Genomic DNA, 26759 nt, shown 5'->3' on the forward strand with positions numbered 1-26759 from the left:
CTAGTCTCCGCTCACAGCAACTGGCAATGGGGCACATGCCAAACACTCGCCAAAACCTTCTCAAACCACGCCACGGTAATACTCGATTGCTGCTTGCCAACTACCAGACCACGACCTCCCCATTGGCATTTCAAACCCAGATCTCTCGCCGATCCAATATTCGCCACCGAGCTAAGCGAGGCAATCAACCCTTTCTTGACATTAGCCAAGGTACCGTCAACTCCGCCGGAGTGCTATGGGAATCTCTCAAATGTTATGTAAGAGGCGTCTGTCTAGCCAAAGAAAACGGAATCCTGAAACTTATCAGACGCGAGCTAGGGACCAGCGAAACACACCTGAAGGAACTGGAAAAGCAGCAAGCCGCTCACAACTCAGACCACATCCAGGCTATGTTGAAAAAAGAACTTCTGAACTTCAGAAACCTAGCTGAACGGGAGATAACATTTCTGGGCCACAATCATAGAATCAGACAATACGGCGTAGGCCAGAGGCCTGGAGCCCTTCTTGCTCGTCTTATAGCTGCAGACAGGAGACCAACAAGGGTGGATAGCATCCGGACACCGCAGGGAAATATGCTGCACAAAGAAGAAGACATAGTCGAGGTATTCAGGGCATTCTACCAAGATCTATACAGCGCCGGGGGCCCGGCGGATTCCGATGCGATCCGGAACTACCTCAACAACACAGAACTGTACTGGGTGAAGAGGGAACTCCGTGAGCCGCTGAACGAGCTCATAACGCTAAAAGAGATCCAAGAAGCCATTAAAAGTCTGCTGCCATCCAAAGCCCCGGGGCCCGACGGTCTAACTGGTGAGTTTTATAAACACTTTGCCCCTCATTGCCTCTCTTCTGCTAAAAGTCTTCGAAGAAGCGATTGGATCTGGCATTCTCCCACAAACATTAAGAGAAGCCAACGTAATACTGCTACACAAAAAAGACAAGCCACCCGAAGATTGCAAGTCCTACCGCCCCATATCATTAATTAATCTGGACAACAAAATCCTGGCCAAGATCCTCGCTAATAGACTTCTCCCGCTAATGCCCGCACTGGTACTCGCTGACCAGGCGGGATTCGTACCTGGCCGAAACACCACATTCGTGATACGTAGAATGTTCAGGGTTCTGGCAGCACTCGACCCTGAACAGCAGGCAGTGGTGGTGCTGCTGGTTGCCGAAAAGGCATTTGACTCCGTCGAGTGGCCCTTTTTGTTCGCCGTGCTGCAGCAGCTCGGTCTTGGAAAACAGTTTATCAAGCTGGTCTCTCTCCTCTATAATCAGCCCCTATCAGCAATCACTCTCGGGTCGACTCGCTCGGCATATATCAACCTCCAGCGCGGCACTAGGCAGGGATGCCCACTATCCGCCATGATATTCGCCCTTGGATGGAGCCATTAGCAGCGGGCCTCAGGGAACGCCAAATCCAGAGAGGGCTTAAAATAGGACCTCACCATCTAATATCCCTCTATGCCGACGACATAGTCCTGTTCAACCCGATTATGCGAGACATAATTAAGTTTGGGCTGGTATCAGGGCTGAAAATCAATCAATCTAAATCAATCTTTTTTCCCTTAAACACAAAGACCAGAATAGTTCAAGACGATTTTAACTTCCATTGGGAGAAAGCCCACGTCCGATACCTAGGAATCAGAGTGTCCCTGAACCACCACGACATATTCAAAGACAACTACGAAAGCACACTGAAATCATTAAGAGATAAGGTGAACAGGTGGAAATCTCTACCACTCACCCTCTGGGGAAGAGCCTCACTGGTAAAAATGGTAATCCTCCCCAAACTCCTGTACCTTTTCTCCAACATCCCCATCCTGTTGTCCCGGTGCTTCCTGGGTAAGCTGAGAAGCCTAGTTCTGGAGCTCATTTGGTTAGGCAAACCCGCAAGGGTGGCATACTCATCCCTTGTACTTCCCGTCACTAAGGGTGGCCTAGCTCTACCCGACTTAGAACGGTACTACTGGGCAGCACAAGCCCAGTTTCTCAGTCACTGGTATAAGCCCCAATTTGTAAGACACCCAACCTGCTAAGGGCCGTGATTATCAGCGAACAGGCTGTGCCACACACGACCCTGAACATAGTGCAATCCACTTACACAATATGGCGGAAACTGACCCAAAAGTACAAGATTCAGCTTAGATACTCTCCTCTTCTACCCACGAAATTCATTCCTGGGATCCCACTCACCACCGAGAACGTGTATCTGATCTGGGCGGACAAGTGCAAAATAAATACACTTGGTGACCTCTTCATACAAGACACCTTCATAACACCCCAGCAAGCGAAGGAGAAAGGTAGCACCTCCTCCCTTGATATCTTTTTGTGCTTCCGAGTGCGGTACACCCTGCAGGCCCTCATCCCATCGTTCCCACAACAACCTCCCACCTGGCAGCTGCTGCACGGAGCCCCATTCAGGCACAAGGGGAGGGCAAACTGGTCTCATCTATCTATAAAGCCCTGCTCATGGACACTCTGCCCTCAAACACCAAATCGAAAGCAATATGGTAATCCACGCTTCAAACCCCCATCCTAGATGAAGACTGGAACTATATCTCACAAGAGACTCAAAAAGTGGCACTCAACTCCTGCTTCAAACAAATCCACTTTAACTTTCTACACCAAACCTACTATACCCCTAAAAAGAGAAACAGACATCACCCCGGGTCAAATGCATCCTGCGACAGGTGCGGGTCCCCCGATGCTGACTTCTTGCACCTAGCGTGGAGCTGCCCAACAGTGTCTAAATTCTGGTCAGATGTGCTCGACAAAACTAACGCAATAATTGGCGAGAGGGTGGGACACTCTCCACTAGTGGCACTCCTTGGCCTAACGAGACCCTGTCCTCACACGTTAGAAAACTGGCAAGCATGCTATTGGTTCTGGCACGTAGAAGAGTGGCCATGGCGTGGGGACGCGGCACACCCCCACTCTTGCGAACTGGAGGAGAGACAATACATACTGCCAAGAACCAGAATCAGAATTTATAAAGACACTACCACACCACGCAAGACTCCCAGATATTTGGGGCCCGTACATCTCGCACCTCCTCTCCAGCGCAGCACCAACCGAGACATCTGATCAGCCACCGCAGTCTTCACCTGTGTAAATCAAATGCGATAGCTACTTGTTGTGTGATGGGACTGCCGGAGGGTGGGGGGGCGGGCGTGAGGGGGGCAACGGCGACATGTTAGTAGCCCACTGTTGGGGCTTGTTGGTTCACTTGTTTACTAAAATGCAAAAATAAAGTTTAAAAAAAAAATGAAAAAAAAAATACATGTGTGGGGTGGGTTTGGGGTAATAATGGGATTGGATAGGAGGTTGTGGGGGGGTTTGGATTGAGTGGGGGGTTGCAGGGGTTTTTTCCCCCACATATATGTCCTAATTGACCTTCATTTTGTGATCAGTTGTGAAATAGTTAATTCACCCGCAATCAATTGTGAAAAGGTCACAATAAGTATACATCCCTATCTGAAGCGTGCAGAAGGTAAGGGTTTAGGAAACCGTAACTGATTGTTAATAATGGGACTTATGCACTCAGTGATTTTCATAATAGTCCTCTGATTCTCTGTCCAGCTATAGCGTGCAAAGAATACACCCGGCAGATGACAACCAACCCGAAACACCTAATCACTGAAATTAAGGGGCCCAGTGGTCTGGTAAACAAGTCGCAACCAGAAATCAATGACACATTTAAACGGTTTTACTCCCAACTGTAAAGACACGAGACAATGGTGCCTCAAAGCGACATACTAGACATGCGAGAAGAGATAGGCCTACCTGCACTGAATGAAGCCCAACGAGTCATTTTAAATGGGGAACTGACGGTTGAGGACATAAATGAGGTGATTAAATCACTGTCCACTAGCAAGACCCCCGGTAGCGATGGGCTACCCCCCGAGTTTTACAAGGCATTTGACACGGACCTGGCCACGGTCCTTCAGGAGGTATTTAGAGAGTCGTACGAAATTGGGGTGCTGCAGAGGAGTATGAGGGAGACACTAGTGGTACCGATACCTAAGCCCTGGAAACAGGTAGACGAATGCGGTTCGTACAGGCCGCTAGCAATGCTAAACTACGACATAAAGATACTGACGACTATATTGGGCAAGAGATTATCAAAAGTTATAGGGGCTTTAGTGCATGAAGATAAGAATGGGTTCATACCGGGTCAGAATACGGCGGCGAACCTGCGTAGGCTACAACACATCGTGGCACAAACAACGGACTTGCAGGAGTCATATGCGATAGTCTCCCTAGAAGCCATAAAAGCGTTTGACTCTATATACTGGGAATGGCTGCTAACCGTCCTGCAACAATTCGGGTTGGGCAACCACTTCATTTGGTGGATCGAGATCCTTTATAACTTACTGGTGGCCAGGGTAAAGACTGTGAGGACGGTGTCAGGGCTGTGGGACATACAGATGGGCACTAGGCAAGGCTACCCACTATCCCCAATGCTCTATGTCTTGGGGCTAGAGCCAATAGCTATATACATCAGGAAACAATTCTTTGATGCTGGCATCAGGATAGGGGGAAAATATCACGTTGTCTCCTTATATGCAGACAACATACTGCTGTACCTAAAAGACCCACACCTTAATGTACCAGTACTCTTAGAAGTGCTGGAGAACTTCGCACGATTTTCTGGGATCTCCTTCAACAAGGAGAAATCATGCATATTCCCACTGGCGAGGCTAGCAAGGAACAAAGAGGAAGACCTCCTGATGTGGGAACCTGGTGGAAACCACATAGGTTCAGATACCTGGGGGTAAATATTTGGCACACACCTGAACAGATGCATGGGGGCAACACTCTGTTGGTGGTGCAGGGGCTCAGGAGGTCCACAAAGTTCTGGTCCAAATTGCCACTATCTGTAATGGGAATGGTTGCAGTGGTCAAAATGATAGTATTGCCGATGTTCTTATATTTTTTCCACAATGTTTGCTACTAGATACCGGCCTCCTTCTTCCGACTACTCAAAAAACTACTGAGGGAGTTGCTGTGGGGTCCTACCAGACAGAGACTATCCCTGAACACACTAATGTTACCATACAGGGAATGTGGGGTCCAATTACCTGACCTGGAAAGGTACTTCCTGGCGGCTCCGCTCGGCTACTTGGCCAAATGGCTCACGGATGAGGCTACCTCCGAAACAAGGCTTCTAAGACGGCTAGTAGCACCGGCCCACCTGAAAGAAGCGCTATGGGTCCAGCTGGAATGCTTAGGGGAAACCCTGATGATTGTACAACTGGGCAGGAGAGCTTGGGACAGGGCCCTGAAGCTGGCGGGATGTGCCCACACCTACTCCCCAGAGATCCCGATCGCTGATGAGGTTTGCACAGGAAGAGCGGATCTGGCACAGGTAAAGCATTGGGAGGGACACGGCATCTACACCTGGGTGAACACATATGAGGAAGGTGTCTTTAGAGAGTTTGAAGCTATGGGGGAGAGGGAGGGTCTGCCCAAGGGCCAAATTCTGTGGTATAGGAAGGTCAGGAAGGCGGCAAAAGAGAAATGGAAGGAATGGCCGGAGGAGCCAGAGCCAGACCCAATGCTAACACTACTATACAATCTGGGGGATGGGTGGAAACCGGTGTCCAGGCTTTATGCTCAACTTGCAGACAGACCCAACCCTAGGAGTGACACACTAAAGCAGCGGTGGGAGGCGGACCTGGGAACTAACATAACTGACAAGGAATGGGAAAGGATCCTGCTATACCCCTGTGAAGTGTCAAGAAATGCCTGGTTTATGCTAATCCCATTAAATGTCCTGTACAGAACATATATGACACCAGACAGGATAACCAAATTCAACGAAAGCACAAATCCGTTGTGCCCCTGGTGCAGCTCGGAGGGGGCCGGAATGTTGCACATGTTTTGGGGTTGCCCGAAGATAAAGAATTTCTGGGTCAGCAGGAGGACGGGGGTGGTGATATATGAATGGTCACCAAAAGAATGCCTTCTGGGGGCCTACCCACGAATAAGCAAGGTAAGGCATGTAGTTCAATTCATGGACATGACAAGCGTGCTGGCCAAAAGGGCCATCGCAATGGTGTGGAAAACAGCCAGGGGGCCCACAGTTTGCCAAATAGCACAGCGAACTGGAACACTGGGCAGGGGCAGAAACCAGGGTGTGGGGGTATGGAGTAACCAAGGCAGGAGGAGAGGCAAGCCCTACTTATGAGGGCTGGAAGACCTTAACTGGGCCATGTTCCACCCGTCGGACGACAAACCCCCATGAAAGAATTGTGTTCACTGGTAAAGCGGCCAATAGTTACCTTTGGCGGAGCCCCCAAAACGAGACAATCCAGCCTGCTAGACTTGGCCACTAAAATTCCCAGGGACATCCTGGGTGCCTAAACTCCTAAGAGGAGGGGGCTAGGAGCCTCCATGAAAGTACTTTTCGGTGAAGTCTGGCTGTTTTTTGGTTGTTGTATAAGTTTCTGTTAACGTCAATTTCTTCAAGTACAATTTGATCACTGATGTAAAGTGAGTGGCGAATCGTTACTGTACAATATAAATACCAATAAAAACATTTAAAAATAAATGGAGAAGAGACATTAGGACAATGAAACACAGGATCATGAGGGAAAACATCCAAAAAGAGGAGCTTAGCATTGTAAGGGGATAGTTTGGGTGAAAAGAGAAGGCAATCACAAGAAGGGAAGGAGAGCCAAGAAGTGAATTAGCATATCAGAGTTAAGGGTTGAAAAATGACATCATCCTGCAGTGAAAATCACGCTGAGAGGTGGTGAGTGCAAACTCGGGGAGTTTTAGACAGATCAGTACATGGGAAAAGACAAACTGATGGGCTAAAGTAGTAACTGATTTGGAAGGATACTCCAGGAGTTTAGAAGAAAAACAATAAGTGGTTGATTAAGTCTTCAGAAAACAGTTCAAGATACTGTTCTGCTAAACTCCTTTTTCTAACCCACATATACCTTCTCGGTTGTCACATCTGTCTCTGCATCATGACGTTTCTGTGTGAAGATAATGTTGAACACAGCATGTGAACGGCTGCTGGTTTCATTCATGTTTGTGGCAGCAACAGTCCTGTAGAGACATTGATAACAAAAGAATAAGTAAACTGCCCTTAATCAGGGATCTCCACTTCTTATTTTTGAGAGATAACACCCCTCCATGATTTCAGGATAGTAATATAACATGGTTTTTAAAGCAGTGCATTTAAATACAAGTTACTTACATTGTAAGGCCAAAAATCCTATATTATCTGTATGTGTAAGGGTGCAGAAGGAGGAGACTGGCACACAGGTGGCATTGTGGTTGATAGACACTTTTATTAGTAATTAAAATAAGGAGAAACCCTTACTTTCCCTCTTCCAAGAGAGGTTTCTCTGACCTCTACTGAAATCCTAAGGTTTAGATCAGGATGCCCGTATAAATCATAATCCACAGTTCTATGTCAAAAAGCCTACTTCTGTTCCTCACACTTATAACTAAATTAAAGAGGTAGTGGATCTTCTTGGTCCAGAAGAATGGTTCCCTTATTTTGGACAGCAGATCACAGTTCAAATTAGGTGGGATCATTACCTGAGGGAACAACTCCCTTCCCCAGGTCTCAATCCCTTTCCAACAGCAAACAATTCCAGGTTGTAACGCCAATGAGCCGTAAAGTTCTCAATTCAACTCAAAAGGTGTGACAAAGGTAAAGGGGAGGAGACACTAGGAGCGGGCACAAGAGGAAGGGTGGAAGCAGACGAGAGAAGAACACATTAATAAAATATACAATGGATTTGATGAGACAAATAAGTGCAGTCAAGTAGAAATGACAACAAACCAGTTAACAGAGTAAGAACAAGAGAACCTGAAAGAAAAAGCTACACAATAGGGAGCAACCGAGCAGAGCGTGGGCTAAGTAACAGAACAATGATCAAGGGATCCTAAGGAGAAAAGTGAAAAACATATAGAAGTAGGCAGAGCAAGTATACCACAGTCTAAGATAGCAAGCCCAAAGTAAGTACAGTCAAGCAAAAAGGAGCCAAGAATAAGCAACAGTGGCCGGGATGGTACAAAGGGGCAGGGGGTAGGGCCTGCAGGGGGAGCAGGGGATTCCCAGGAACACCTAGGAGCGAGCAAACCAAGGATGGAAGGGGCGCAGAGCACACGTGTTCGAGGATTGCGAGCGAACAACGCGGGCAGAGGACGCGCAGGTGCAAGCGTAGCAGGGATGGAAGGGTCGAGGAGCACACGTGATCGAGGATTGCGAGAGAACCACGTGGACAGAGAACGTGCAGGCGCAAGCGTAGCTGGGATGGAAGCGGGGCGGAGCACATGCGATCAAGGATTGCGAAGGAACCACGCGGGCAGAGGTGTTAAGATGGATTTCTGAACTCTGTCCTGGAGGGGCAGAGGTTCAGAAGGCCAGCCTAGTTTCTTGGAACAGGGTAACCTCTGGACAAGTCAGACCAATCAAGGTAGCGATCGCGGCGGTCAAGACTAGGTCTCAAGAGGGGTGAGGGTGACTGAAAGCCTGCAATGAGCACACAAAGCAAGGACGCTTACAAATTACTCCAAGTAGGTGTTATATTAAAAATATAGGCACATTTATCACGAGGCCTTTGTAACATTGAGCATAGTAAAGAATCACGATAAAACTCAAGTAAATCAACACATCACAATCAAATACAATATATATACAATTACCGAAGGGTCTAAAGAGTTCGAAGCACGAAATATGCAGACCACCTAGATGTGGAGGAAAACAGGCAGTGCAAGTAATCGTTAGACCCAGTTCGCCTTCAGAGGCCACCTAACTAGAAGGAAGTCTGAGCCCTACGAAGAGTGGAGCCTTGTGCTCAAAAGTACCTGCACACGCTGGTGCCAACGGGCCAAGGAGAGTCTCTTCAAGGAAATCAGGCAGTTCAGAGCGGTGAACAAAGGAGGGCGAACAGATCTCCGCTACTCAATCGCGGCCTCCACTTGCGGGCAGAAGCAGAGCGCGAGTGCGAAAAAGGTGTGCTGTTTAACACAGCGAGGAAAAGCTACGGGCTACTGCAGAAGGGCGACCAGTTCCTAGCGTTGCTACTCACCGGTCCCCGATGCAGGCAGACCCAGGCTTCTCTGCATCAGTTTCAGTGCTGGCAAGTTCAGATACGAGCAGGGGACGTCTCGGCGTCGTGTAGATTCCGCGGCAGCAGAAGTTAGAGTTGAGGATGTCCCAAATGCAGTGAACCCGCACAGATTGTTACCACAGCAGGGCAACGAAGCGGCTGTGTGTATTTCAGCCCAATGTACACTTCTCACTTCAGACCTGGGAATGCCAAGTGCACGAATCGTGTGATAGTGTCAAGGACTCGGAATACAGCAGCAACCTGATGGCGGTGACAGAGCAAGACTCCTGGGTAAGCTGGTCAGTCCACTGGATGGCCCAGAGACGCTTCCGAAGGCTTACATACAGGAGATGATGAAGATGCCGAGAATAGTTGTGCTGGTCAGTCCACTGGATGGCCCAGAGACGCTTCCGAAGGCTTACATGCAGGAGATGATGAAGATGCCGATAATAGTTGTTCCCACTATTCCAAAGGGTTGAAGTACCAGTACAGGCCTTCTCGTTCGATCAGAGGCAGAATGGTTTCACAGGGCGACAGCAGTGCAGAGGAGCAGTCCTTCAGCGGGTCACCATCGATTCCTCGGTTCAGCCTCTTAGTTGCAGGATACTTGGCTCCTGTATCCGTCGTTCGTGAGGACTCAGGAGATCGACATGGTATTGGTGTTTCCAGCCTCCTCTTATCCAGGTGTCCTTCGCGCCAAAACGGAGAGGACCCAATGGGAGATCTGCTCACAAAACACTCACACCATACGTGGACCTATCACAGACCACGGTGGTCCCAGGCATTCAAGACACACTAGACTCTCTGGCACCCAGGATGTGTATTGGGACCAGACATCCCAGCCCACATCCTGGAGGCACTCACAAGGCATGCAGAAGCCCACGAAAGCATCTGTGTTTCGCGGGAAAGTACATGCCCAAATAAGGATGGCCCCAGGTCCGCTCGACCTGGGGAAGGTGAAGGGGCAAGACGGTCAACAGACAGGACAAACAACCTCGTGGCATTGCCATTTTGGAAGCCAGGCCACCCATTTTGGCCAAATGCGAGACGCGCGGTTAACAGGGCAAAAGGGAGTTCAAAAATACAAAGAAACGACCGCTGCCACCAGTCCGGTCCGTGACATACTTGCAAAGTTCGTTATAAATCCATCGAGAGTTTCTAGGGCCTGTAGAATGACTAGAGAGCCAAGAGCGCGGTAATGTAAGTTACGGTGCACTCTTGTACCATGTTGCGCGAAAGCTGCAACATGAGAAAAGAACTACGGAAAACTACGTTTCCCGGTACTGACTGTCTTAAGGGCATGTCAGTTTCCCCGTAAGAATGGAGCGAAAGCCCAGAGGAGTGCGGCAGAAGGCTGCGCTTCTCTGGCAAAGTCTAGATCAGGGTGAAAACAACAGCAAAAAGTTTAGGGGTTGCCACATGAAAGGAAAATTACCTACAATTAAGAAATCTTTCCTAACAACAAGCATAGCCAAGGATGAACGGGAGCGGAGCCCACGCGATCATGAATTGCAAGGGAATCACGTGGGCAGAGGGCGTACAGGTGCGAGCGTAGCAAAGGATGGATGGGGCACGAAACACACGCGATCAAGGATTCCAAAGGAATCAGGCAGGAAGATGGTGTGCAGATGCGAGCATAGCCAGAGATGGAAGGGGTGCAGGGCACACACCATCAAGGAATGAGAGGGAACCACGTGGGCAGAGGGCGCGCAGGTGCAAGCATAGCCAAGGATGGAAGGGATGCAGGGGAAACACGATCAAGGATTGCGAGGGACCCACGCGGGCAGAGGACGCACAGTGCAAGCGTAGCCAACAATGGAAGGGGCGCAGAGCACACACGATCGAGGGTTGCAATGGAACCGTGCAAGAAGCATTTGCGCAGGCACGAGCATAGCCATGAATGCAAGGGGTGTGAAGCACACGTGATCAAGGATTGCCCATTATCTCCAGGGGTATGCTTCTTGTCATATACCAGCTGTAAAGGGGAGGAAAGGGCACCCTAGTGGCAGTTTGATCTGCTGGATTAATGCAACACTTTTTTCATCAATTTGTATGTGCCCTATTCTTTCTGATGACTTTATGGAAATCCAAATGCATTGCAGAGATGCTTCGCAGGTTTTGTGTTTTAATGTACATGTGCATCCACCCAGACCATACGCTGCAAATGCATTGTGGAGATGGGTCGTAGCTTTGGTGTATTAACGCTGCCTGTGGATCCACATATTCTGGAACCTGTCTCTAATACATCTACTTACGCCTCATGCCCTCAAATTCTATTACTTTGCAACAAAGATTAAAGTAATGTGTATTCTCTGTTTGGCCGCTTGAGCGTAGGTGTACCTTTAAACGGAATGGGCCTCTAAGTAGGACACGCCGGTTTGATATCGCTATTGCCAAAAAGAAGCGTGAGCTGAACTCAACTTCTCAAAAGAGAAGGAGAAACTGTTCACTCTTGGAAGTCAATAAGCAAAAAGAACTAGCTGGGCTTAGGGCTAGGTATAAGAATTGGCTCACGGATCACAGGTTTTCTCAGAACGATATGGGCTGGAGATTATTGAAAAGGCTAATAAAGATAGTGAGCTAAAGACTCTGGGTAAGTCTCTCGTAACCAGGATTTATGTCTGGCAGAGGGACTCCCAGGAACCCCCTTGTTAATTTGCATATTCAAGTAGCTTTGGGTCTCACCCTAAATTACTAGGGGAATCCAGACGTGGACCCCTTGCTCACTATTCTTAGAGAGGCACAGCTCCACCCTACTGATGAGGTCCAACCAGACCGAAACACGTGTCTGGGGTTGCTGTTGGTACTCTTGTTCAGAGGAGAATTGCCTAGCATTTCGGTGCTGGACTGCCCCATGCCAGGACAAAGACTGATATGTTTTGGATATTTCTTCTCTGTGAAAGATAGTGAGCTAAAGACTCTGGGTAAGTGTCTCGTAACCAGGACTTATGTCTGGCAGAGGGACGCCCAGGACCCCCCTTGTTAATTTTGATAAGGATAAATGACTCCAGGAAATTCTGGTACTGGCTCTGGGAGCATGAGCCGAATCCATCAAAATCACAGGTGATTGTAGGAGTAACAGAGGACCAATGGGCAGGATTCAAGCAGCAATGTTTTTGAAGGTGGGGAAAATGTGACATGGGAAGCCAAATCCATGGTAAATTCACTGATGAGCTGGGATATAAAGGAGGTAGATCTGGAGGCCTCTATTACCAAAACTAAGGCCTCAAGTGCTGTCAGTCCGGATGGCTTATCCAATCTGGTTCTGAAGGATGATCCGTTTTTGTGGACTCACATTCTACAACAATTATTTATGCACATCTGTGAAACAGGAATCATCCCAAGAACATGGAAAATAGTGATCCTAATTTCTGTTTATAAGAAAGGGCCCTGTGACCTGCCATCCAATTGTAGATGTTTGACTGCAGCTCAAAAATATTTGCCAACCTTTTATTAGAATTTCTGTCAGCCTGAGTGGAGAAGAAGGCCCTGTTGAACTACCAACAAACGGGATTTAGGAAGAGATGTGCAACATCTCATTTGATTTGGCCCCCCCCTGACCCTAATGTCAGACACCCAATGTTATCCTGGGACATCATTGTATATCTGTTTTGTCGACTTCTCAGCTGCGTTTAACAGCGTGGTCAGGGCAAAACTATGGAACATGCTGGAAAGCTGGCAAATAGATAGATCCATCTCTTCTTTATTTAATGAAAGCGCTTATCAGCATGACTGAGGTCAGAGTCAGACTCTCCCAGGATGGAGAACTATCAGTGCCCTTCCCCACCAGGTGGGGATTGAAACAGGGATGCTCTCTAGCCCCCTTGCTTTTCAACCTGTATATCACCCAGCACCCTCAGAGACTGAGCCAGGTCCTGAACTTTTCACCGCAATATGGTGGAGAGGCGCTCCTGAGTATGTCTTATGCAGACAGTGTTGTTATTCTGACTGCACTAAGATCGGCCTCCAGAGATCTCTCTATGCACTCCATAGTTTTTCGACCAACCTGGGCCTTAGGCCAAACACTAACAAGACCAAGATTATTGTATGTGGTAGGGGGCCCTATGCTAAGGGCTCATTTAATTGGTGGCTAGGAGGGGCAAATCAGACACTAACCCATTTGGGGACACTCCAGAAATTTGCTCTATACACCCAACAAGTTTTTGTCCTGGGATCCCCAAAGACATACTTAGTACGCTGTGTCCCGGCCCTTACCAGATGTATTCTTTCATTAAGGCTACAGACCCTGCCAGTCCTGGAAAACACAGGGGCCTGGGTGGGGATAATGCATAAAAATAGAATCTGTAGACTCTGCTCCAAACGTGTGGAATGACACCAACACGTACTGACTCAATGTGAAGCACTCAGCAGGATATGTGTGAAAGCATATGGTAAATTTGATCTGTCATCAACTGACCAATTTTGGAGTAATACTTTTGGGGCAAAGTCATTGGTCATAGCGGCCGCAGCATTCCATGTGTGGAAAACAGTGGCGAGTAGACTACCGGTATCCACAGAGAGGTCCTAACGAAATGTAATATTTGAAATGTAATGATATTTATATTGTCTAATTTCTGTACTATGTATTTTCATGAGATTTTATTCAGGTTAGGCTAATGGTTTACAATTTGCGTTTTTAAGATTAGCCTTTTCATATTGTTTGCCTGTTATTTCTTTTCTTGTGCAAAGGGCTAAAGGCTTCTATGTAACCAAATGCACTATAAATAAAAAATACATGAAAAAAAACAATATATCTACTAAGTCACTATTCGACCTCTTGGATGACATGGGTATCTCCTACATGAACTATGCAGATGATACCCGGATCCTCCTTCTAATCAGAGGAGATTACAGCACTGATTCCATGGCCCTGAACAGAATCTACCAAACCATCCAGTCGTGGATGGCACAACACTTTGAATATTGCAAAGAAAGAGCATATCTCTCCTGCAAGACGGACTGTCCACTGGCCCTCCATTTGTGAACGCATCATATTCAAGACACTTTGCTAACACACAAATGCCTGTCAGGGGACCTATCCAGGAAATTTGCCAACCCCCAATCCAACGGACCAACCTGGGCTGTCCATTCAGACCTCCTCTCCATCCCTAGATTCAAGCTTCAAAAAGCAGGGGAGTGCAGCTTCCCAGTGGTGGTGGTACAAAACTGGAACGCTCTCGCGCTTGCTTTGAGACCTGAAGCCTCATTCTGGTCCTTCCGTAAAGGCCTTACACATTGCAAAACATGGCATTTCATGCTAGAGGCCTAACCCTTCACACCGCATTGCTCCTCTATGACTGTAAAAAACGTTGTGATGATTTAGCAATATTGGCTGTCGTTATATTGGGCCTCATTACGAGGTGGGTGGAATGGGATTAACGGCGCCGGTAATGGTAATGGTTTTACCAGACATCCATAGCGGGACCCGCGAGGGGACCAGGGACCTAACAACGGGCCCATTATCACGGACCCGTTGTTAGCTCCCTCCCCATTCCCATTGAGCCCTATGGGGCTCGAATGGGAATGGGGAAGGACCGGGTCCGGGTTCCCTGAAGGAGGAAATACTGGGCCCTCCAAAGTCGGAATGGCCCGGTATTTCCCCATTCAGGGAACCCGGACATGATTTTGGAGGCAGCCATGCCCTTATTAAGGGCATGGCTACCTCCAAAGTCGCAATGAGGCCCATTGTCTTTACTCTAACCAGCGCCCAGATATCTCCAGGTTCGGTGCACTTTACAAATGCCAAAATATATCAAATAAATAACTTATATAACCGCCAGGATGCTCCTCTGAATAATTCCCTATTGTCATTACTGGAGCAAAGAATAAAGAGTTGGAGGGAAAGCCACGCAGGTTCAATAAAAATTGTTGTTTGTGAGGACTTAAACCTCCAGTACAAGCTGCTTGATGTTATGGCAGGGCTCCAAGAAGATGAGGGAGAACTGGTGGCGGATCTCCCTGGGAGAATACACAGATTTGCAGGTGCGTGAAAATGTATTTCATTATCATTGCCAGGAAAAAAACTCACTGGCTCCCTGTGGAAGCCAGAATTCAGTTTAAGCTACTAACTATATGCCATAAATGCATCTTTGGGAATACACCAGCTTATCTGAAGGACATCGTTAGTATCTATCAGCCAAATAGAAGTCTCAGATCAGCTAAAGACCTCTTACTAGTCCAACATCGAGTGAAACGATCTCATGGGCTTGGTAGAGCTTGTCATACCCAAGGTGCTAAGGCCTGGAATGCTCTACCTGTTACTCTGCGTAAGACTAAGGACCTTCTTATGTTTCGGAAACAATTGAAAACGTATCTATTCAATTAGCATGAACTCCTAAAGGTAGCTTTGGTCACTCATCTGTCTCTCGGCGCCTGGATGCCTACAGGCTTTGGCGTGGTATAAGTAAAATAACAATAACAATCATGTCATTCAAATTAGCATAGCTGCACACATTGAACTATGAACTATGATCCTCAGACCTCGTCCTTGTCAGTTTGCTCTCTTTTCTGTTTTCACATGGTCTGCAAAAATAATGCTCACAGCATAGCCTGAAAGGCCAGTGAATGCATTTTCCATAATAAGCGCAGCTAATGGGATTTATCTACAAGCCTTGAACACACAGACAGAAAACGCAGATAAAAGGTTGTTATGAGTGTTCTTGGCTCCTCACTTTGCGAGGCTAATTCTGATACTAGTGATTAAATGCAGCCCAATTTATGCCATATATTTTTCCAAGCCTCTACTCCTGGCCTTGGTTGCAGAATGACCTTTTAGACACAATCCAAACATAGATAAGTGAAGCACAAGGAATGTTAGCTTCTGCTAAAGCACAGAGGAAAATCTGCACTTTACTCTGGGAACTTAATTTTTCTGAAAGATGACATTGTGGAATGCACAGCATGTTCTCATGGCAAAGGTCTGCATTACACGGGTCATAGCTATGTATTTTTGTCAGGCAGAGGGGGCTGTAAATAAATTCTATTTAAGTCTACCCATCCTGCATATGCTTGCTCACTTCCTCTCTGACTGTGTACAAAGTTCTAGATGAATCTGAGTCCCACTTATTTGTAAAATAAAACATTGTGATATTCTTAATTTGTGACTGATGTGTTTCCATTCCTTTGCAGTTAAATCGATCAATATTTAACAAATGGTGCCCAACGTGGGGCAATTTCCCAGTAAACGACACATCGCTTTGCGAGGATGCAGCGGACGGATTGAGACCATAGTATTGGGGGCCCCTGCACAGGCAGAAGCTGTTCCTCACAGACTTCTATTGTGATCCCTGTTCACTCCGCTTCGCCCAGAGGTCGTTGCAGCGAGATTCCCGGACCAGACCAGCGATTGCACATTTTGGGAGACCACCAGGCACAAATTCGTTTTGATGAGGGAGTTCTTTGTTTGATCTGGTGAGTTTGTTTCAAACTGACCCTGTCTAAATATGTATTTATGAAAATATATTGCAATATATTTGCCAGGTAAAAAGCCCGTATTTTTTAACATGCCTGGTTTTAGTAAGATGTCGACTTGTTGGGCCATGCTTTGTTGTTGTTGCAAGGGTAAGAATCAGAATGAGCATAGCCAACCAGCATCACCGGAAGGTTCACCTGCATACGAAATGTATGTGAAATTTGGACTAGGCGATATAGTGTTCAATGATGCTTGGCATCGCCAAACCAGACATGCAACAGAACTTAAGTGGCCAGCACGATGAAGTTTTGAGATGTCTAGAATTCAGTCCCTTGAATCAGTACTATTGACTAAGAAAGCCAGACCTGCGGCTTTTGATGCCATTAGGGACTGGCGTAATGAAGCAACCCAACATCTCAAAAGTAGGGAAAAATATACACGTAAACATGTTATCCAGGATGCAAAAGCTTTAGAACATGATCAACAGAAACAAGTACAGGCATTAAGGGAAATGGATAGAGAGTTCCAATTAGAAGTACAGAAAATATACCCATCAAAAGAATTGCATGCATCTGATGAATTAATAAATAAACTATTGAATGAACGGAGAACATCACCTACTGCACCTCCTCCCTATGTTTCGCTGTTAAGACGGATTTCTGAACTCTGTCCTGGTGGCGCAGAAGTTCAGAAGGCCAACCTAATTACTTGGAACAGGGTAACCTCTGGACAAGCCAGACCAATCAAGGTAGCGATCGCGGCGGTCAAGACTAGGTCTCAAGAGGGGTGAGGGTGACTGAAAGCCCGCAATGAGCACACAAAGCAAGAGCGCTTACAAACTACTCCAAACAGTTGTTTATATCAAAAATAGATACACATTTATTATAAGGCCTTGAAACTAATAACCACAGTAAAAGCAGCAATATACAACGATATTAAACCAACACATACACTATCCACCCAATATATATACAGAATACACAGTTTCACAGCATTAGCAGCACGAAATATGTTATCCACCTGCAGGGGAAGGAAAACAGGCAGTGCGAACCAATGCGTGTGATATGTCCGCCTTCTGAGGCCCCTAACTAGATGGTAGTCCAATCCCTACGAAGAGTGGAGCCTAGCGCTCAAAAGTACCTGCACACGCCGGTGCCAATGGGCAGAAGGTGAAGCTCTTCGGAGGACGTTGAACAGCTCTGTAGGGAGCTCTAATGAAGGAGAACACGGTCCGCGACTCTAGCGCAGCCTCCACTGTGAGGCAGAAGCAGGGCGCGAGTACGGACAAGGGGTGCTGTATTTACAGCGGGGAAAAGCAAGGGGCACTGCAGGAGGGCGACCAGATCCTAGCTAATCTACTCACCGGTCCCCGAAGCAAGCAGGCCCGAGCTTCTCCTCGATAGATACAGCTTCTGGCAGGTTCTGAAGAGCAGGGAACGTCTCGTCGTCGTGCAGAGTAAAAAGACGTCCCGATCGAAGAAACAAGCACAGTTTTGTCGCCACAGCAGGGCAACGGAACGGCCGGGTGTATTCAAGCCAAACGAGCACTGCTCACCTCTAGCTTAGGACTGCTAAGCAAACGAAGCGTGTGAGCATGCCCCGGACTCAGAATACCACCCAACCTGTCGGCGATTACAGAGCAGGCCTCCTTAGTAAGCTGGTCAGTCAACTGGATGGCCCAGAGACACTTCCGAAGGCTTACAGCAGGAGTTGATGAAGGTGCCGGGAATAGCTGGTCCTGCTATTCCAATAGGTCGAAGCGCCAGTACAGGCCTTCTTGTTCGATCTTAGGTGGAAAGGGCTTCACCGGACGACAGCAATGAGGAGCAGAAGTTCTTCAGGGGGTCACCAGCGATTCCTCGGTCCAGCCTCGTGTTCGCAGGATACTTGGCTCCTGTATCCCTGGGTTCGTAAGAACTCAGGAGATCGACATGGTAGTGGTGTTTCCAGCTCCCTCTTATCCACGGTTCCCTTCGCGCCAAAACGGAGGGGAGCCAATGGGAGATCCGCTCATCAACACACATACCATACGTGGACCAATCACGGACCACAGTGGTCCCAGGCATTCACACCACCCTAGACTCTCTGGCACCCAGGATGTGTATTGGGACCAGACAGCCCAGCCCACATCCTGGGGGCACTCAAACGACATGTAGAAGCCCGCGAAAGCAACCGTGTTTCGCGGGAAACTACATGCCCAAATAAGGAAGGCCCCGGGTCACCTGACCCGGGGGAAGGTAAAGGGAGCAAGACGGACAGTGGACGAGACAAAGGAGCCTCGTGGTCCGGCCATTTTGGGTAGCCGGGCCACCCTTTTGTGTTTGCGGCAAAAAGGTGCTCAGAACGGCAAAAGGAGCTCAAAATAAACCAAATGATCGCTGCCACCAGCCCAGTCCCTGAATGACTTGCACCGATCCAAAAACCATCCTACAAGAGTGTCTAGGGTCTGTAGAAGGCTAGAGACCCAAGAGAGCTGTAACTTAGCTTACAGTGCCCTCTTGTGTCGTGTTGCACTAAAATGGCGACACGATAAAAGAAACTACGGGAAACAGCGTTCCCCGGTACTGACTGTCTTAAGGGCATGTCAGTTTCCCCGTAAGAAAGGAGCGAAAGCCCAGAGGAGTACGGCAGAAGGCTGCACTTCTCTGGCAAAGTCAAGAAAACAGGTTGAAAACAATAGCAAAAAGTTTAGGGGTTGCCACATGGAAGGAAAGTTCCCTACAATAACGAAATCTTTCCTAACACTCGCCCCTCCCAGACTATGGACAGGGGGAACTAATCCACCCCTGGATGAGTCTCTTGTTCAGGTCGGTAAAACATTCTGGACAACCCATCAGCATTGCTATGTTGGACACCTGGCCTATGCTCAATAGTGAAGTCGAAGCCTTGTAGACTTATGGACCACCTAAGCAACTTTGGATTCTCCCCCTTCATGTTCATTAGCCACTTTAACGGCTTATGGTCAGTCTGCACAGTGAAGTGGGTCCCATAGAGGTAGGGCCGCAGCTTCCTTAGGGCCCACACAACAGAGAAACATTCTTTCTCTACCGTGGACCATCTGAGCTCTCTGTCCTTAAGCTGGCGACTAATAAAACCGATAGGGTGTTCCTTACCCTTCTCATCTACTTGTGATAGTACAGCTCCTATCCCAGTGTCAGAGGCATCCGTCTGCACGATAAAAGGTCTTTGATAATCAGGGGCCCTGAGCACAGGGGCCTGGCACAAGGAGTCTTTCAAGCCATTGAAGGCCTTCTCACACTCGTCAGTCCAAGTTACCTTCTTGGGTTTCTTCGGAGTTGTGAGGGCAGTCAGAGGAGCAGCTATGGTGCCATAGTCTGCCATAAAATTGCGGTAATAACCCGTGAGTCCTAAGAAGGCTCTCACTTGGGTTTGTGTAGTGGGGGTAGGCCAGTCTTGTACTGCTTGTACTTTACTGGGGAGAGGCTGTATCCTTCCTCCACCTACTTCATGCCCAAGGTAAACCACTGAGCCTTGTCCAATCTGGCATTTACTCGCCTTTATGGTCAAGTGGGCTTTCTGAAGAGCCTGGAGCACAATCCCGAGGTGTTTCACATGGTCTTCCCAGGTGGCACTGAAAACTGCTATATCGTCCAGATATGCAAGACAGAATTCGTCCAACCCATTCAACACATGATTCACAAGCCTCTGGAAAGTGGCAGGTGCATTCTTCAATCCGAACGGCATTACCCGGAATTGGTAAAGCCCGTCGGGAGTTGAAAATGCTGTCTTCTCCTTGGCATGTTCTGCTAAAGCTATTTGCCAATAGCCCGCAGTCAGGTCAAACGTGCTGAGGTACTTGGAGGCACCCAAGGTATCCACCAGCTCGTCAGTTCGAGGCAAGGGGTGAGCGTCTGTCTTGGTGACAGCATTCAGAGCCCTGTAATCCACGCAGAACCTCAATTCAGAAGTGCCTGCCTTTGGAACCAATACCACAGGACTGGACCAAGGACTACTAGAGGGTTCAATCACCCCAAGGTCTAACATCTTGTTGACCTCGGTCTTGATATAAGACCGTACTTTATCCGACATCCTGTATCCCCTACTTTTGGTAGGTACACTGTCTCCTGTGTCAATGTTATGTTTGCACCAAGGTGTCAAACCAGGTGACTGTGAAAACAGGGGGGAAAACTGCCTAAGCAAACTTTTCACCTCAGCCTGCTGATCAGAAGTCAGGTGAGGGGCCACTCGGACACCCTCAACGGAGCTATCTGAAGGACCGCTTTGGAACAGGTCGGGAAGAGGTTCTGACTCCTCTTCCTCAACGTCTGACGCCAGTAGCAGTGCTGCGATTTCGACTCTTGGGACGAAAGCCTTCAGCCTATTTACGTGGAACACTTTTGGAGCCTGTCCAGGCCTTCCAAGGTCCACTAAATAGTTCACCTCACCCAGGGGCTCCACCACTGTGTAAGGGCCTGACCATTTGTCCTGTAAAGCGCGAGGCCTTATAGGGTTCATGATCAGGACTTGCTGACCAGGGGTAAAGTGAATTAAGGAAGCTTTCTGGTCGTACCAATGTTTCACCAGCGCTTGTCCTGCCTTCAACTTTTCACTAGCCAAGCCCATCAGAAGTACCATCCGTTTTCTGAGCCCTAGCACATAGTCAACTACGTTGGTAGTAACAGGGGGAGTGGGCATCTCCCATCCCTCTTTGACGATGGCTAAGGGTCCCCGTACGGGATGACCGAACAGAAGTTCGAAGGGGCTGAAGCCAACACCCTCCTGTGGTACCTCTCTGTAGGCAAACAACAAGCATGGTAAAAGAAGGTCCCATTTCCTCCTCTGGGGCTCCTCCAGAGCCCCAATCATGCTTTTTAACGTTCTGTTGAAGCGTTCCACCAGACCATTGGTCTGGGGGTGGTATGCAGAAGAGAACTTGTAGGTGACCCCACATTCTTTCCACATAGCCTGCATGTACTTCGACATAAAGTTGCTGCCACGATCTGACACAACTTCTTTAGGGAAGCCAACCCTAGTAAATATGCCGAGTAAAGCTTTTGCAACTGACTTGGCAGTTACAGTTTTTAATGGGATGGCCTCAGGATACCTGGTTGCATGGTCGACCAGCACCAGGATAAACCTATTGCCTGAGGATGTTTGCGGGTCAAGGGGACCAACGATGTCGATCCCTACCCTTTCAAATGGTACCCCCACAACTGGGAGCGGTACCAACGGAGCTTGGATTGTCGCGCCAACCTTACCAGACAACTGGCAGGAGGCACAACTCCTGCAGTGACTTTCTACTTGCACCCCCATCTTGGGCCAGTAGAAGTGCATAGATAACCTTTGCTTGGTCCTCTTCATTCCAAGGTGACCAGCAAGGGGAACTTCATGCGCCAACTGCAGGAGGAAGGGTCTAACAGAAAGGGGGACCACCAACCTCCTATGGTCTCCTTCTGTAGACTCTGTGGGCTCACTGTACAGGAGTCCACCTTCCCAATAAATCCGATGCTTCCCAGGAGGTTCACCCTCAAGCTGGGAGCAGGCCTGTCTCCTTAGGCCTTCCAGAGATGGGCACTCACGTTGGCCCTTACTGAAGTCGTCCCTATCAGGACCTCCTTCAACTAACAAGTCTTTTAGTTCAGGATGGTCGTTGGGGTCGAACACTTCAGGCATCGCCACCTCCTCGTCAGGCTCGGGCGATAGACCAACTCCCTCCACCGCAGTGGTAGGCGAGTTCGGGGGAATATTCTCTTTCCCCCGTCGGGACTTGTTGACTCCTTTCGCCTTGGGTTTCCCCTTCGGCTGGGGCGGCGTATTGGACTTGGCCAATGCTGCCCGTGCTTGAGACCGTGTGTAGGGTCTTTCGGCAGTGTCTCCTACGAGCCCTAGAGCTCTGAGATCATTGCCCAACAAGACCTTTCCCGGGACGTTTCTCTGAATGCTCACTGGAATCCTAACTGCTGTACCATTTAAAGTTAGATTAACAGGGATCACGGGAAACATACGGAGGGGGCCGTCAGCCAACTTAGTGGGCATCAGAGTAGCTCTGGCAACTTCCTCTGAGTCTACCAAGGTAGAATCCACTACAGTTCGACTGCACCCACTATCCCTAAGAGCTGGAGTATCCACTCCATTGATCAGCACACTGTCTTTAAAGTAGTGCTTGGTATTATCCGGAATCCTAGCATACGCCTCTGCGACTTTAGGCTCCCAGGAACCCAGGGACACTAAAACTACCTCAGCCTCTATTCCGCTGGGAAATGAGTCTGAGGAGAAGGATGCTCCTGTAATCTCTTCTTCCTCGTAGGAGGAGAAGGCCAGATTAGCGGAGTGGACCCCCAAAGGTCTAACCTTACAACGGGGATCCCCCTTCACATGGTCAGTTGCTCCACAAGAAAAACAAGCCCCATTGGGTCTGTTTACGTAGGGAGGCTTATTATAACCAGAGTTCTGTTTCGGAGGCGAACCTCCACTACCCTGTGAGTTCTCGGATGGCTTACCCTTATTTTTCTTTTTGTGGCCCTTATGGGAAGAAGATTTAGCAGATTCCCCACCCTCCACATCTTTGGACTTTTTCCCTTCCGCCTGCTTACCAGGATGAGTTTTGTCCTTATGGGACACTCGATGTGACACCCATAAATCTGCTGCAATGGCCAGCTTCTTAGGATCTATCTCCTTCGAATCGGCCAAATGCTGCTTAAGCTCCGGGGAAGAAGAAGCAAAAATGTGTTCCAGCATGACCAGATTGATCATGCCTTCGAAGGTAGAAACCTTATAACCTTCAACCCAGCCAGTCAAGTTTTTCAGGGACTCAGCTACATACGACACCCAAGTACCACCTTCCTTTTTCTTATACTCTCTAAACCTTTTTAAATATTGGGTCGGAGTCTTCCCAAACTTTAAAATGAGAGTCTGCTTCAACATTGCAAAATCAGCGCGCTCAGCCTTCGACATTTCCATAATGGCACTGCAACCAGAATGGGGCAGTCTGCTGAGTAACCATGCAATCTTATCCGCATTATCAACCTCTTGAACCTCGCATGCATACTCAAACGCATTTAACCAGTCCATAATGTCATTTCGTTCCTCATACACACTGAGCAGATCTTTTGGAAACCGTGGATGAGAGGAAGCCCCAGAACCATGTCCAGGACCCTTGGACCCATTTGCGAACTGAAGCTTGGCCAGTTCCAACTGGTGATCCCTGTCTTTTTGTTTTTCTGCCTGGTCGATTTTCAGTTTGGCTATGCTGAATTCAAGCTCCTGCTGCCTAAACCGCAGCTCTTGCTTCTTGAATTCAAGCATAGCCTCCCCATCAACACTGGCAGAGGAAACGTTAGACATTACATCCTCCCTGTCCTCGTGGTCGTGATGGATCAGTGCAGCGGCAGAACCGTCGGTTCTGCCAGTGAGAGCAGCCCCACCACCTTCTGCACTGTCCTCGGAAGTTATAGCGTCAAGCTGCGCTTCTTGCCACGCCACGATTCTCTGGATCATTTCCAATTTAGTGCCTTGAGAGGAAACCCCTCTCTCCGCACACATCTTCTTCAATGTTTCAGATTTCGAAGCATTTAAGGTTAACAAAGTATTCGTTTCCATACTGTTGATAGGACTATGGCCTTTTTAACGTTATATTCAATACTTTACTGCGTGTCCTGGTTGGAATAACCTGAAAACGCCTTAGCTCGTGCGCAACACTGGATACCTTCAGTCGTATCCCACCGCTGTACACCAATTTGTTAAGACGGATTTCTGAACTCTGTCCTGGTGGCGCAGAAGTTCAGAAGGCCAACCTAATTACTTGGAACAGGGTAACCTCTGGACAAGCCAGACCAATCAAGGTAGCGATCGCGGCGGTCAAGACTAGGTCTCAAGAGGGGTGAGGGTGACTGAAAGCCCGCAATGAGCACACAAAGCAAGAGCGCTTACAAACTACTCCAAACAGTTGTTTATATCAAAAATAGATACACATTTATTATAAGGCCTTGAAACTAATAACCACAGTAAAAGCAGCAATATACAACGATATTAAACCAACACATACACTATCCACCCAATATATATACAGAATACACAGTTTCACAGCATTAGCAGCACGAAATATGTTATCCACCTGCAGGGGAAGGAAAACAGGCAGTGCGAACCAATGCGTGTGATATGTCCGCCTTCTGAGGCCCCTAACTAGATGGTAGTCCAATCCCTACGAAGAGTGGAGCCTAGCGCTCAAAAGTACCTGCACACGCCGGTGCCAATGGGCAGAAGGTGAAGCTCTTCGGAGGACGTTGAACAGCTCTGTAGGGAGCTCTAATGAAGGAGAACACGGTCCGCGACTCTAGCGCAGCCTCCACTGTGAGGCAGAAGCAGGGCGCGAGTACGGACAAGGGGTGCTGTATTTACAGCGGGGAAAAGCAAGGGGCACTGCAGGAGGGCGACCAGATCCTAGCTAATCTACTCACCGGTCCCCGAAGCAAGCAGGCCCGAGCTTCTCCTCGATAGATACAGCTTCTGGCAGGTTCTGAAGAGCAGGGAACGTCTCGTCGTCGTGCAGAGTAAAAAGACGTCCCGATCGAAGAAACAAGCACAGTTTTGTCGCCACAGCAGGGCAACGGAACGGCCGGGTGTATTCAAGCCAAACGAGCACTGCTCACCTCTAGCTTAGGACTGCTAAGCAAACGAAGCGTGTGAGCATGCCCCGGACTCAGAATACCACCCAACCTGTCGGCGATTACAGAGCAGGCCTCCTTAGTAAGCTGGTCAGTCAACTGGATGGCCCAGAGACACTTCCGAAGGCTTACAGCAGGAGTTGATGAAGGTGCCGGGAATAGCTGGTCCTGCTATTCCAATAGGTCGAAGCGCCAGTACAGGCCTTCTTGTTCGATCTTAGGTGGAAAGGGCTTCACCGGACGACAGCAATGAGGAGCAGAAGTTCTTCAGGGGGTCACCAGCGATTCCTCGGTCCAGCCTCGTGTTCGCAGGATACTTGGCTCCTGTATCCCTGGGTTCGTAAGAACTCAGGAGATCGACATGGTAGTGGTGTTTCCAGCTCCCTCTTATCCACGGTTCCCTTCGCGCCAAAACGGAGGGGAGCCAATGGGAGATCCGCTCATCAACACACATACCATACGTGGACCAATCACGGACCACAGTGGTCCCAGGCATTCACACCACCCTAGACTCTCTGGCACCCAGGATGTGTATTGGGACCAGACAGCCCAGCCCACATCCTGGGGGCACTCAAACGACATGTAGAAGCCCGCGAAAGCAACCGTGTTTCGCGGGAAACTACATGCCCAAATAAGGAAGGCCCCGGGTCGCCTGACCCGGGGGAAGGTAAAGGGAGCAAGACGGACAGTGGACGAGACAAAGGAGCCTCGTGGTCCGGCCATTTTGGGTAGCCGGGCCACCCTTTTGTGTTTGCGGCAAAAAGGTGCTCAGAACGGCAAAAGGAGCTCAAAATAAACCAAATGATCGCTGCCACCAGCCCAGTCCCTGAATGACTTGCACCGATCCAAAAACCATCCTACAAGAGTGTCTAGGGTCTGTAGAAGGCTAGAGACCCAAGAGAGCTGTAACTTAGCTTACAGTGCCCTCTTGTGTCGTGTTGCACTAAAATGGCGACACGATAAAAGAAACTACGGGAAACAGCGTTCCCCGGTACTGACTGTCTTAAGGGCATGTCAGTTTCCCCGTAAGAAAGGAGCGAAAGCCCAGAGGAGTACGGCAGAAGGCTGCACTTCTCTGGCAAAGTCAAGAAAACAGGTTGAAAACAATAGCAAAAAGTTTAGGGGTTGCCACATGGAAGGAAAGTTCCCTACAATAACGAAATCTTTCCTAACATTCGCCACCTGCCATGCCAGCACAGATGCAAGCACAGCCACCATTACTAGCACCTGACACACACTCTGACAGTTGGCCACTACCCCCTACCTCACGAGATTTACTTTTGCCATCAGCTACCTCTGCCACTTCTGATAAGCTGCTTGTAGCGCCTAGTAGCTCGAGAACTGTAACTCGTAGTGCAGTACCCCCTGGACAAAGAAACGCTTTACAGCAATGGGTAGAATAATATATATAGGAAGGCGACAAAAGTGCTGCTTCAGGTTCCCTGCCAGACCATGGAGGTATCCATGAACAAAAGTTATTGATAGAACTAATGGGGCAATATTTGGCTGAGATTTGGGGTGATCTTACTGACACCGCAGTCCTATAGGAGCTGCAGGATTTGAACTTCTTGTCATGCACTAGAGAAATGCATTTTGCAATACATGAGCACATGTTGAAATTATTTACTTTTAAACGAGAGCTAG

The 26759-nt window shown here is 48.5% G+C and overlaps 1 protein-coding gene across 7 annotated transcripts in view; it reads right to left on the bottom strand.

Moving 5' to 3' along the window:
* The window catches only part of KIF1A (kinesin family member 1A), a 4129412-nt gene that overhangs the window by 3411898 nt on the left and 690755 nt on the right, over window positions 1-26759 (bottom strand). For all 7 annotated transcript variants that reach the window (XM_069618139.1, XM_069618143.1, XM_069618141.1 and 4 more), the window contains exon 7: window positions 6951-7062. In XM_069618139.1, the coding sequence (XP_069474240.1) occupies window positions 6951-7062 (112 nt within the window). The remainder of the gene's footprint in view (window positions 1-6950; window positions 7063-26759) is intronic.

The sequence above is a fragment of the Ambystoma mexicanum genome, chromosome 10, assembly GCF_040938575.1.
Source record: "Ambystoma mexicanum isolate Mex_15411 chromosome 10, UKY_AmexF1_1, whole genome shotgun sequence".
NCBI classification, from domain to species: domain Eukaryota; kingdom Metazoa; phylum Chordata; class Amphibia; order Caudata; family Ambystomatidae; genus Ambystoma; species Ambystoma mexicanum.